Below are 12757 nucleotides of genomic sequence, written 5' to 3'. Positions count from 1 at the left end.
TATCTCAGGCTAGAAATTGCTTCATAACAAAGGTGGAGTATAAGAGTTTTCCTAGAACATACACTTTAAGTTAATATAGTATACATGTAGTACTATGATATGATCATCTTGCAATAGACATGTCATCAATATACTTTGAGACTTCTTCTCGTGCCAATACAAGAGTTATACTTTCAGCGTGTGAGACTCTTTGCCATCTAATGTATATCTTACAAGAGATACAATGTGTCAACTTTCCAGCTGGTTCCAGGTACGTCTATCAATTCAACTGTAATATTTTGTTGTAACAGAGATGTCAAAATCTCCAAAAATATGCTTCGGGTCATTATATCCAATTTAAGCAATAATTGTTAATCCGATGGCTGTTAAATAACCAAGTGCAGCGATAGACGTGGGTGTTGCAGGCAAAACAATAACTTAACATTGATTGATCCCCAGACCCGAATTTAAGGTACGAAAACCGTGGTGTGTACAGCCTCTGTCACCAATTCAACAAAAATAAAAACATAAAAAAAAAACACCCCGCCCCCAAATTGCCCATACTCTCTTAATTTTTCCAAAAATAACAAATGCTTCGACGTACAGTTGGCATGGCCTTGCGGTCAGCACGCCTTTTACCCCGCCATTACACCACAAAACCTACTTTCACCACCATTGACAAGGCCGAAGTTCAAAAGTTTAGTGACAAGGCAGCCGAATGGTGGGATCCCAAAGGTGAATTTGCCATGTTGCAGTTACTGAATCCTCCTCGCGTCTCCTATGTACGTGATCAACTTGTAGGTGCAGCCAGCGATGCTGCTCAGAGTGGTAAACCTTTTGCTGGTATTAAAATGTTGGATATTGGCTGTGGTGGTGGACTTTTATCCGAGGTAAAGGGTAAAAAAACAAGTATCGTTGACATGACTATTAAATATACAGAAAAATATAGTCCCTTGTGCGATTGGGTGGCGATGTGGTGGGTGCAGATGCATCCTATGATAATATCCAAATGGCCAAATTACATGCACGTAAAGATCCTAGTTTATGGCGAGGACCTGGCAAACTCGAATATCGCAACACCACTGCAGGTAACAACGCATTTATGTATTTACGATTGAATGTATACATGTACTGACACACAGACATGAAGAGGATATTATGGAAAAGGGAGAAAAGTTTGATGTAGTGTTGGCTATGGAAATCATTGAACATGTCAACCAACCACTTGACTTTTTAAGAACAGTGGCTGGCCTGGTTCGACCTGGCGGAGATTTGTTTATTTCCACCATGTCACGTACACCAGCTGCCTATGCCTTGACTGTGTTTCTAGCTGAAAAGGTACTGGGGATGGTGCATGAGGGTACACACGATTGGAGTAAATATATCAAGAGTAAAGAATTGATCAATGCAATTCAATCGTTTGGTGAGGAATGGGATGTCAAGGATGTTCGTGGTATTTCTTGGGATCCAATCAACCGCAAATGGAAAGTGACTGAACAGAATGGATTAGTGGGTTATGGCGGTTTAGAGTCTCTCGAAATCAATTATATTTTAAGAGCTTCCAAGAAATTGGCACAATAAAAAATAAAAAGTAAAATGTATTCAGGATAATAATAATAATAATTATAATTATAAGGCAGCGACAGCAACGGCAGGTTTATCTGCTGTTGTTGCTGGTGCCGGTGCTGCAGCTGCTGCTAAGACTGGAACGAGCTCTGGTGCTGCATGTTGCTCTTTATGATGATGATGAGCTCTTAATTTAGCATTTCCAAGCGCTTTTGAAAAAGCCATGGCTGCGCTCTTTTTCTCTCCATGGGCGGGTGGTACAGCAGCAGCAGCCACCTTTAATCGGTTCATGGCTTGAACTGCACTGACTGCGCTTTTTAAGGTTCGGCGCGGATTAAAGTTTTCGCGAACGGTTTCCAGAATATCAATGTCATTGATATCATTACTTGTCATCCATATGTGTTTCTTGGCTTGTGTTGCAGTCAATCGCGCATTCACATCCAATGTTAAAAGACATCGAATAAAATCCTTGGCTAATGTTTACGTGTTACTATGGTTTTGATACATGTGTTGTATTATTTAATATTACACAAGCCAATTTACCTTCAAGAGAGATATTTCTCCAGTATCTTTCGTGGAAATCGTAACGTGCGTTTGTGATTTCATCTACAAGTTCTACTTGGTCTTCTGCTTGGAATGGTTGATAACCGCATAGTAATGTATAAGTAATAACACCCACGGCCCACATGTCAATGGCTGAGCCATACCCCTTTTGAAGTAGTACTTCCGGTGCTACATTGTTGCAATAGATAGATTAGTAAATAAATAAATAAAAAAATAAAAAAAAACTTGGTTGTTATTCTTACCAACATAACCAGGTGAACCACACACAGTCTCCAATGCGGAAGTTTGTGCATTTGTTTTAGCGATTCTGAGAATTAAAAATAAAAAGGGTAGGTGTTAATCGACAATGGTGTTTACCAGCCACAACATGTGCTAAACCAAAGAGAAAAATGTTACCCAAAATCGCAAATCACCAAGTCGGCATTTGATTCAGGTGTTTTAAACAAGAGATTTTCGGGCTTCATATCTATTATAGAGTATAATTAAAATGTGAGGCAAAACAAACGTGCACTAGATTGTTTACCTCGGTGCACAATATCATGCTCATGCAAATATTCAAGGCCGTTCAAGACGGATTTAATGACTTGCACAGCATCTTTTTCAGAAAATTTGCCTCGTTCAAACAAACGCTCGAATAACTCACCACCAGTGGCACTATAGAATAATAAATAAGTTTAATATAGGTACATGTAGTACAAACACGCGCTTACAGTTCAAAAACAAGATAAAATTTGTCTCTATAATAAAAATGGATGATCAATTCCCTGGTTTTGTTTTTATGTAATTCTCTATTTATGTATTTTACCTTGACTCAAAGCTATCATAAAAGCCAATGACATTGGGATGGTCCAAACGACCAAGAACGCTCACTTCATCTTTGACCATATCAAAATGATTCTTCACTGTACGTTTAGGAATAATTTTAATAGCAACCTCTTTTCCATCGCTCAGCCTAATTGCTTTTTTTACAGAGCCAAAGGAGCCGCTACCTACACATTTTTTTTTTCGTCATGAGTATATATTATGAAATAAAAATAAAAGGTCATTACCAAGGACTTCGGCAAAGGTATAATTCTTCTTTTTATCGTAAGATTCAGGCTGTTGTACACCACCGTGAACAATAGCGTCGAGTGCTTTAAAAAGACCCATAAGAGTTTATAAAATAAAGGAGAGAGAGAGAGAGAGAGAGAGAGAGAGAGAGAGAGAGAGAGAGAGAAAGGTCTGCATCGTGAAACTAAACACTATTATAAGCCTCACTCACACAGAAGGCTCAAAATGGAAATAGCCAATCAATGACCGCCTTAAGTGCCGCCCCTTATTTGTGTGTGTGTGTGTGTGCATCTTTTTTAATCCAACTTCTCTCTCCCAAATATGACACAAGAACTGTAAGTAAAAATAGAATGGGAATTTCCGCCCTAATAAAACGACTAATGACATGAATAGAAAACGACAACAAATCAATTCCCTGTTAGCACATAATCCAACCACGATAGCAGTAGTGGATGGACAGATTTACGAAGTCCCGCTCCATCAAGAAGATAACACTTTCCTACTAATTAATCTGCCAAGTCATTTCCCTGAAGAGCCACCTGTGATTACGCTTTCACCTACAGGCCTGCGTCATCCTTGGGTTGAAGGAGACGTTATTATGCATGACGCTTTACCCAGTTGGCAACCACAACAGTCCAACTTGGGTTTCTTGGTCAAGGAAATTCGCGAAGAATTTATGGCAAGACCACCTGCAAGAAAGACGAACGAACAACAGAACGAAGGGTGAGTGCTATTGTTTGTTATACGCACGATGGACCATTAACCCCTATCTCTTCCCCTTGATAGATATAATTCACGCCCACCACCACCCATTCCTGCAACTGTACCATCTGTTCCCGAATATAATGCGATTGCCAAGCTAAGGTAAACCTCACCTTATTTTTATTATCGAATATTAAACTCATTTATTCTATCTTTCCGTAGTCCAGAAGAGATGGAAGAGTTGCTTCAAAACGAAACAGCATTTGATATATTTTTCGAGACGTTGGACAGAGTAAAGAACCTAAAGACGTTTCAGGAGGAGCTTCGAAGTGGTAACGAATTACTAGCACGTAAGTCTATCTTGTATGTGTAGTTTATGTGTATACTCATGGTTGACGGGGGTATTAGATAAGAATTTGGGTAGAGAGGACCAGTTGTTAAAATTACGGTCAGAAGTCGAGCACCTAGATACGATTTTCAAGCAAGAAAAATTGGAATTTGAAAAGAAAGAGAAAATACAAAACGAAGCATTTAACGTAAATTACATAAATATGCATAAATATCTTTTCTCGACTAACAAAAAAAATGTAGAGGTTTTCCTCGTCTACCGTATTGACAAGACTAAAAGGAGGAGTATACGAACAAGATGAATTATCCGAGAAAGTAGCACAAAGCTTTTTAGAAGGCAACCTTGACAACGAAACCTTTGTTAAACAATTTAGAGAATTTCGAAAGGTTTATCATTTACGAGAAAGTAAATTGGAAAGAGTTCAGAAGGATAATCTTTTTGTGTCATCTTATTAAAAAATCATGCATTCACCTGATCTTCCCCCTCTCTTATTAAATTCTCTCTTTTTGTTTTTTAATTGCAACCCTTTTTTACATATATATCGTAAACAATGAGAATTATTTTAGCGGAAACTGGAAAAGAGTTTGAGTTAGATAATGGCATGTTGCTTTCGAAATCGCCATTGGACAATGAGTAAAAAATACATAAACTTCCAACAACGCACTGCTAAGCTTTTCTTTTCAAATAGGCTGTCCGTTATAAAAACTCAAGTGGAAAAGAAAATAGGATTGAAGTATCGTGATCAAATCTTGATTTCCTCTACTGGAATACAGCTAAAAGAATCCGATACAAATATTACAGATATTCATGCCATCCTCGTCCTATTTAATCGCCGGCTACTGCAGGATCCTGCTTGCATTCAACAATTGGCTAGTGCCATACCACAAGCAACACAAAGTTTAATCGATACTGACGCCATTCCTAGCCTAAAAAAATTGGAATCTTGTATGGACCAGTACGAGTCGCAAGATAATCAGACTGCCTTGTTTGATATGCTCCATCATATATTACAGGTAAAAGAGAAGATCTGACATATCTAATTAAAAAAAAAATTAATTGTGATTTTTTTTTTCGTAGGTGTGTGTGGAGGCTTCAAATGAAAGACTGATTGTCATTGATACACTTGTATCTGAATTGAATGCACAGGCGATAGCCCTAAACGCTGCATTAAATAACTCTGAATCCCATGTTCGGTATGTTATATCCAGAAAAATATCAGAAAGAAAAAACTAAATGAAGTAGATCCGCGCAAGAAAATATTGGTAAATTTGATAGGATAGCGCAGCGAGAATTTTCTAAGCAGGTAATAGCTATTGTCGGTATCGATTTCGACATTAAGTTGTTACAAAATATTCGATTACACGCTCGCGTCAACGACACGAGATTGTTAAGCGAATGTGTACCGCTAGAAGAGCTTGAAAATTGCAAACAAGGTATCCTGAAAAACTACGATGGACTTGTGAGCGCAACACTTGAGCAAAAAAACAAGGTGACTTATCTGTATCAGCAGACATCTACTCTGGCTACGCAAAAAGCTAATTGGGAAATTGTACTACAACGAGTTCAAAAAATGAAAAACCAGGTTTATCGTTTTTCACAGTTGGTTCTGGAGATTCAAACAGAGGTGTTGCAAGAGTTGAAAAGGAGACGAAGAAAGAGCAGGAAACTAGCATTGCTTTATCTCAACTTGGATACACCACCCAATTCTGATATCAGCACAACAACAGAAAAAAGAAACGGAAAACTGTTGAATGCAATGAGGTCACTTTATTCGCATGAGACATTTATTCATTTGGCAGAAAAACTAGTCATTGATGAAAAACAAACTTCGCTCACTAGCTTTATTCATTGTATGCAGTCCATCAGTCAAGTTGAAGAGTCTGTGACCAAAATTTACCCGAGATTAGCCGAGCTGGAAAAGGAGATAAAGTTACTAAGGCAAGACATTGAAAAAGGAAAAGGTGCAACTGCAAGAAGAGTCATTGTTGGCTATGTAAATGCGTTTTATTATAATTATTGAGATTCTTCTAAACTCTTTAGAAAATAGGGTATGCTGTTAATCGAGCTATGGCGAAGAGATAAATATACGGAGGTAAGAAAGCTTATTATAAAGTCATTCTACTACAAGCTCCTTATTTAGCAGCGTGATCAATTTTATATAATAGATTGTAAACGGAAATGCAAGCTTACTGCAAAACTTATTTGGTGAATTTGGAGAGCTGGAACAGGCCTACCGTAAAAATTTTGAAAGTGAAATTATCTGTCTTGACAAAAGCCATATTCTATCCGTCGTGGGAAATGAGGAGCAAGCTATTTTACCATTTCAAATGGAAAGTTAGTTTTTCTTTATTGTCATCGGGTGGGTCTATTGTTTATTAAATATGTGGTTTAATTATAGATATTGATGATCCACCTATCGTGTGCAATGCTTCCAGTAATTATCAAGCAGACATTGTTGATATTGTGACTAGAGGAGACGTTCAAGGTAAATTAATATTTATTCATCTCCTCCCTCATTAAGCTCTTATTGTGTATTCTTATAGAGTATATCCAAATGATCCAGTCATTTTATGCGGATAATATGCCTGTGAATAATGAAAAAAGATCGCGGTCTATGACTCGTGATATATCCTCTCTTTTATCTCGCAAGTTAGAAAGAGAAGAGAAAAGAATTCGAACAGGTTTACTAAAATTAGGTATAAAAAGATATTAAATCACAAATTTCGGCCGTTTTATTTTATGTTAATCCTTTTAGAAAAAGGATTGCCCGGTGTAAGCCCAAATGGAAATACAACTCCGCACCGAAAATATTCGACACTTTTCACAAAAATTTGAGTTCCTTTAGTCATGCATTTTTTTAAAACCAAAAACTTGTTAATAAAAGGTATCTCAAATTCTACCAAACTTGACAAAATAGCAATATATATATATATTTTGTAAAAAGAAACTTTTTTATTTACGTTAATAAGTGGTATTTGAGCCACGAGCTTTTTTTACTGCCCGGCATCTATCGGGCATACTTTCTACAAGCTTATGACACACTTCATCCCCCAACAACTTCCATTCCTGATGAAGTGCAACCTCCAATTCATTAAGATTTTGAAGCTGGGCTCTTCTTTTAGCAATCCTTTGTCCCAGGAGGCGCCAAAGGTTCTCAATCGGATTCAAATCGGGACTTTGAGCGGGCCATCGCTCAAAGCCTGCAATCCCAGCCTTCTCTTTCCACCACCTCGTATATCCTCCTGTATGGCATGGGGCACCGTCTTCTTGGAAAATAAAGTCATGACCATATTTCTCTGTCAATTGTTCAAGCCAAGGGAGAAAGTTTTGACTTAAACAATTGACATATTTTTCTTGATCGACAGACCCTTTTAGTGTCACCAAAGGGCCCAAACCGCCTGCCCAAAAACATCCCCATACCATCACTGATCCCTTACCAAATTTAAATGTTGGTAAAACAAATCTATCCATATACCTTTCACCCTTCTTTCTAATAACTCTCACACCACCGTCGTTGTGCCTGAGTGCGAATCGCGACTCATCGGACCAGATTACCTTCTTCCAGTCATCTAATGTCCAATTCATCTTGTCGTCGACCCATTCTCTTCGCGTTTTTTTATGTCTAAGACTCAAAAACGGTTTTTTGGAAGGTCTGCAAGAATAAAAACCGTTTTTGCGAAGTGCATTCCTCAATGTCGTCAGGCTGATTGGATCGGTAGCCTTCGCAAGATTTTGCATATGAACACTTAAAGGTTCAAAGGAGTCCCTTCGAACTAAAAGCGTCAGGTGATGCTCAGCTCTTGCTGTCAGCTTTGCTGGTCTTCCTGGACGAGGTTGGACAGTCGTGATCCCTTCAGTTCGATACTTTTTTATAATCGTAACAACGGTTGTTCTAGGAACGCCCAATTCTTTGCTGATTTGGGTACCTGTCCATTTGGCATGCTCTGCCAAACCGCAAATGACTCCACGATCGAAATCTGAAAGTTCCTTGCTTTTTCTAGAGACTTTGTTAGTAATGTCAGTAAGTGGCATGATAAATTGTGTAATAAAATATGAAAGAATCGTTGAACGAAGAAAGAGTAGGTTTATTTATTTTTTTGGCTCAAAACGGAAGTGTCGAATATTTTATGTGCGGAGTTGTATGTCATCATTGGCTGAAACCAATCAAGAAAGAAACGCCAAGGTAAAGATAGAAAGAGAGCAAAAAATGCGCCACTATCCTATTTTGGATAAAGGCAGGACAAGGGAGAAACCCTAAACTGGGGACAAATTTTGCATGACCTTTTAACCGAAAATGATTGTTATTATTTTGATTATAAAATAGGATTTTTCTCCTCTTTCTCTTCCTTTTCATCATTTTACATCACCTCTAGAAATGAAAGTGGCTACTCCCTTACCGAATTCTGAACATCATTTATCCACTATGGCTTCGACATATCAACAACAAAAAGACTGGGAGCTGGAAAAATCATCAGTAAGTTTATTATGATTCTATGGTATAATATGCATACTTATGTCACTAAAACACAACAGCTGTTACGCCAGACACAAGAGTATAGAAAATTTATTGATGATATAAAAATAAGGCATGACCAGGATAAAACAAAATACGAAAAGGACAAGCAAAGTGTAAATAAATCATGTTATTTTATCATGGTTAAAGCTTTTTTAAGTATTAACATTTGACGTAGTTATTACGTAAATTAAATTTACAAGAAAAGCGGATTGAAGAATTGAAAAGAAACTACACCAATCAAGTAAGTAGAATTTTTATATATCATCATCATCATCATCATCATTTACTAATAAAATCTTCTCAGATTCAGGAATTCCAAATAGAGATTCAAAATGCAGCAAAAGATCACGAAAACAAGGAGAAAGAATGGAAAAAACAATATGAAACTACTTTACAAACAGAACATGAGAAATACGACCGAAGATTATCGGGATTTTATGAACGCATGCAGGCCAAAGATGAAGAGTTTGCAAAGCTGGAAGAATCCTTACGAGAGACAAAAAGTGCCCCCACTTCTCCTACCTCGTCTACATTCATGGTAAACCGCAGCAATACCACCCGTCATCGCTTCCGGAATCAATCGCCACCACCTGTCGTGTCTCAGGAGCAATATGATCGGGATGTCCGAGACCTGAAAAAAAAATTATCCGACCTGGTTTTAGATCACCAATCACACATTGAGCAATTACAGCACACCCAAAAACTGGAACTGGAACAACTCAAAGTCACTTTACAAGACGAACATACAGCACAGTTAAAACAAGTAGCAGATGCTTTACAATCCGAGCATAAGGGCAGAAACGAAGGCTTTTTAACATTGATTAACGCACTTGAATCTGAAAAGAAATCATACGTAGAGAAATTGGCACATTTCGATACTTTAAAAGAGCGAATGGATCTTGACAGGGTCCGAGAATTTGAGTTGCATCAGTCCGTCATGAACGACTTGCGACAGGAAATAGCAGAACTTAAAGAAAAACATCGAAGCAAGATACTACAAATGAATGAAAAGTTCAGCAGCAGCGAATCCAGATTAAAATCCTTGTTTATGAATGAAAACCAACAAATCACAATGCGTTATGAGGCAAGCGTTGAAAACCTCGTAGCAGAAAACAACAATGCCATGCAGGAATTGAGGGACGCCATGGAAAACGAAAAAGAGGTGATCCAAATCAAGTATCAAACCGCCTCTGAAGAGAATAACCGATTATTTTCTATTGAAAGAGATAGCTGGACTGAGCAAAAGGAAGCCTTGGCACGAGAAAACGGTTTATTGACTCAGGCTGTGGATCAAACAAATGCCCAAAAAGAAAAGTTATTTGCAGACTATACTAAATTTAAAAAGGAAAATCTTTTCAAAATCAGGGAACTGGCTAGTGTAAAGAGATATAGTTTGTCTTTTTTTATTATTATTGCATACAAACTAACTCACATGATTTTCTGTTATTAGTTACAGCATGAACACAAAGCTGCAAAACGGGTTGCAATAGATATTCTGTCGGTAACTTCCTCTGAAAATATTGCACAGAATGCTCCACTTGTGGATATTTTAAGAAGAACTCTCTCGAACGTTTCAAGCCTTAAAACACGTAGCAGTATTATGGAACAGGTAACTAAACAAAAGAGATAAGATATGCTGCCCCTGCTGATCTAATATATATTTATAGTCTATCGAGTCACCCTATATGATAGGAATGTCCTCCTATGGATATTAAATTTATCCTGAAGTCCTCACCCGCATCAAACATGCATGTAATATTTTTTATCCCCCCCCCTCACCGCGCTAATTGCCTTCTACATATAACCTTTGCTATCTATTGTAATAAAAATATAAATACAAATCATCAAACTTTCTTACTTTAGACATCATCACATTTATTTTATCATGAGAGGGTATATCGTTCAATAAAATGCAACATAATCGTAATGTTCTGTGTCTTGTATTGGTGGTGATAGTAAAAGCCAGGGCAATCAAAATTGTGAGCTCATTTGGGTTTGTGTCTGGAACTAACTGAGTAATTTAATGTGTAAAGTAATTGTTAGCTACCGTACAAATTATGCTTAAAAAGTAGGGTGTGTTCCTCATCTAGTTCTGATACATTTAGCCAGCACGTTTTGGAGGAGCAAGGCCGGCATATGGACTTTTTTAAAAGCAGATATTCAAAAGAGGTGGTTTCTTTTACTAGAATTGATAAAAGGAGTCAGCCCTCATTCGGTGTATATAGCCTTATTTTTGTTATTGATACTATCATGTACATAAAACTGTTGATTCTATATTCATTTTAACTTTTTTTATACGCATGTGTGGACTTTACCCGGTAATGCGTAACCATTGGGCGCATGCCCTTGTCTCTGTTCTTTTCATGTCTTCTGCGGTAAGATCCTCAATTACTCGCGAAAGAGAATTAAGTTATTTGTATGAATTTTATTTGACAAATGCTTGGGTATTGCCCTTGTTATTCTTCCGAATCTGAAAGTCTTGCTTTCACGATAATTTCTACATAGCTTTTATGTCTCAACTTTATAGATCATAAGAAATAAAATTGGTGGTTCAAAACGAGAATTAAGTTAGGAAACTAATGTAAATACCAACCATACATTTATATATTGTTTCTGTCAATAACTGTAGTTATTTGTAATGAGTAAGATTTGTATTTATTCATTTCATTTGTATCGACCCAAATGGGCCGTTTTAAATAGTACTTGTTAATAAAGGAAGCAAGTCAGCAAAAGAAGCTTAGATGGGAGCACCTTCATAGCCCTTCACCTTTTCTTTCAAAAGATTCTCAGTAAAATTCCATAACTCCAAAGGGGTATCATCTTGAGAAGCCACACCGTTAGGGAGTTGAACATTGGCGAATGGAACGTAGTATTTTCCCTTGATTTTCTCATTTTCTACATCGGGACTGGTGGCTAAATAAAGTTGCGTAAGGGCCCCGTCTTCTGCTGAGATACACAGAAGTTTGTTATAAAGGTATGAGCCTAAAGAGTTGATGCCTACGATATGACGCGAGAGATCGCTGGCAACAATGCCTGGGTGATTGGCATTGACAAAAACATTTGATCCTTTAGCCTCTAAACGCTTGGTAAGCTCTCTTGTAAATAAAATATTACAGGTCTGAACAATAAGTTAATTTCATGTTGCAGATAGTTATTAGAAAACCAAAAATCTTGTTACCTTAGATTTTGCGTAATGGATAGTTCTGTTGTACTTTTTAGGATCGCTGATAGTCTCCAAATTTAATTTCTTAAAATGAATATTGTGAGCCATTGAACTGACATTGACGATACGACTGGGAGTAGAACATTCTAAAACAGGTAATAACAGCATGGTTAAATAGTAATGAGCAACATGGTTTGTAGCAAATTGGCTTTCGATTCCTTTTAGATAAATGTCAATTAGAGGCTGCCTTTTCATGTATCTTTTATACGTACCATCTTCGGATAAAGCAAATGGACTCATCATAACACCCGCATTGTTCAGCAAAATGTGAAGGTGTGTATAACGGGATTTGAACTCTTGGGCAAACTTGGTTACTGAATCCAGTTTGAGCAAGTCAAGCTGGATGAAGTCAACATTTTGATTTCCTGTCTCCGCTTTAATTTCTTCAACCACTGTCTTTGTTTTTTCTTGATTACGACAAGCAAGAACTCTGTTGTCAGGGAAAAAAAAAATTAAGACAACAGAATTTAAAAAATAAAAATAGAAAAAAAATGAGAGTATAACTTACACTGTACACCCTTTTCTGGCCATTTCCAAGGCACAGACTTTACCGATCTACATAATGACCTGACATGAGTAAACTTTTGTGAAAAAAAAAGTACAAATATTTACTTACACCAGTACTACTGCCAGTGATGATAGCGATTTTACCTGTTAAATCAGGAATTTGTTCAATTGAGAAATTTCTTTTAGCAAAATAATCCAACATTTTTTCTTTTTTATTATTGAGGAAAAGAGAAAAGGCTATACAGATGAAAAAAGTAGTAATTTAAATAAGAGCGGGCAGTAGATTTCATTGTTCTTTCTC

General features: G+C 37.2%; 6 protein-coding genes across 6 annotated transcripts; 4 read left to right on the top strand and 2 right to left on the bottom strand.

Annotated features, from left to right (window-relative positions):
• Window positions 1-494: 494 nt before the first annotated feature.
• EV154DRAFT_504265 (S-adenosyl-L-methionine-dependent methyltransferase) lies at window positions 495-1577 on the top strand. Its single transcript, XM_051601025.1, has 3 exons — window positions 495-869; window positions 929-1067; window positions 1130-1577. The coding sequence occupies exons 1-3, from the start codon at window positions 570-572 to the stop codon at window positions 1558-1560; spliced, it is 870 nt and encodes a 289-aa protein (XP_051459018.1). The 5' UTR covers window positions 495-569; the 3' UTR covers window positions 1561-1577.
• On the bottom strand, window positions 1578-3310 carry EV154DRAFT_504263 (kinase-like domain-containing protein). The gene is made up of 8 exons (XM_051601024.1): window positions 3159-3310; window positions 2915-3098; window positions 2820-2846; window positions 2633-2763; window positions 2506-2575; window positions 2352-2416; window positions 2089-2277; window positions 1578-2018 (listed from the first exon to the last, which is right to left on the bottom strand). The coding sequence occupies exons 1-8, from the start codon at window positions 3256-3258 to the stop codon at window positions 1609-1611; spliced, it is 1176 nt and encodes a 391-aa protein (XP_051459017.1). The 5' UTR covers window positions 3259-3310; the 3' UTR covers window positions 1578-1608.
• A 148-nt stretch (window positions 3311-3458) lies between these two features.
• On the top strand, window positions 3459-4734 carry EV154DRAFT_504261 (uncharacterized protein). Its single transcript, XM_051601023.1, has 6 exons — window positions 3459-3494; window positions 3553-3882; window positions 3946-4023; window positions 4084-4211; window positions 4270-4397; window positions 4453-4734. The coding sequence occupies exons 1-6, from the start codon at window positions 3481-3483 to the stop codon at window positions 4663-4665; spliced, it is 891 nt and encodes a 296-aa protein (XP_051459016.1). The 5' UTR covers window positions 3459-3480; the 3' UTR covers window positions 4666-4734.
• On the top strand, window positions 4735-7137 carry EV154DRAFT_504255 (uncharacterized protein). Its single transcript, XM_051601022.1, has 10 exons — window positions 4735-4843; window positions 4899-4943; window positions 5012-5223; window positions 5288-5403; window positions 5453-6203; window positions 6258-6302; window positions 6376-6544; window positions 6609-6695; window positions 6754-6906; window positions 6972-7137. Exons 3-10 carry the CDS (start codon window positions 5158-5160, stop codon window positions 7043-7045), a joined length of 1461 nt encoding a protein of 486 aa, XP_051459015.1. The 5' UTR covers window positions 4735-4843; window positions 4899-4943; window positions 5012-5157; the 3' UTR covers window positions 7046-7137.
• Window positions 7138-8531: 1394 nt separating this feature from the next.
• On the top strand, window positions 8532-10572 carry EV154DRAFT_504251 (uncharacterized protein). The gene is made up of 5 exons (XM_051601021.1): window positions 8532-8684; window positions 8744-8839; window positions 8902-10104; window positions 10177-10335; window positions 10394-10572. Exons 1-5 carry the CDS (start codon window positions 8586-8588, stop codon window positions 10439-10441), a joined length of 1605 nt encoding a protein of 534 aa, XP_051459014.1. The 5' UTR covers window positions 8532-8585; the 3' UTR covers window positions 10442-10572.
• A 783-nt stretch (window positions 10573-11355) lies between these two features.
• Window positions 11356-12701, bottom strand: EV154DRAFT_550547 (uncharacterized protein). The gene is made up of 5 exons (XM_051604931.1): window positions 12566-12701; window positions 12458-12504; window positions 12162-12379; window positions 11905-12107; window positions 11356-11844 (listed from the first exon to the last, which is right to left on the bottom strand). Exons 1-5 carry the CDS (start codon window positions 12656-12658, stop codon window positions 11464-11466), a joined length of 942 nt encoding a protein of 313 aa, XP_051459013.1. The 5' UTR covers window positions 12659-12701; the 3' UTR covers window positions 11356-11463.
• Between the last annotated feature and the right edge of the window lie 56 nt (window positions 12702-12757).

This window comes from Mucor mucedo (assembly GCF_025094135.1).
Source record: "Mucor mucedo strain NRRL 3635 chromosome Unknown EV154scaffold_32, whole genome shotgun sequence".
In the NCBI taxonomy this organism is placed as follows: Eukaryota; Fungi; Mucoromycota; class Mucoromycetes; order Mucorales; family Mucoraceae; genus Mucor; species Mucor mucedo.
This window is presented reverse-complemented; position numbering and strand designations above follow the sequence as displayed.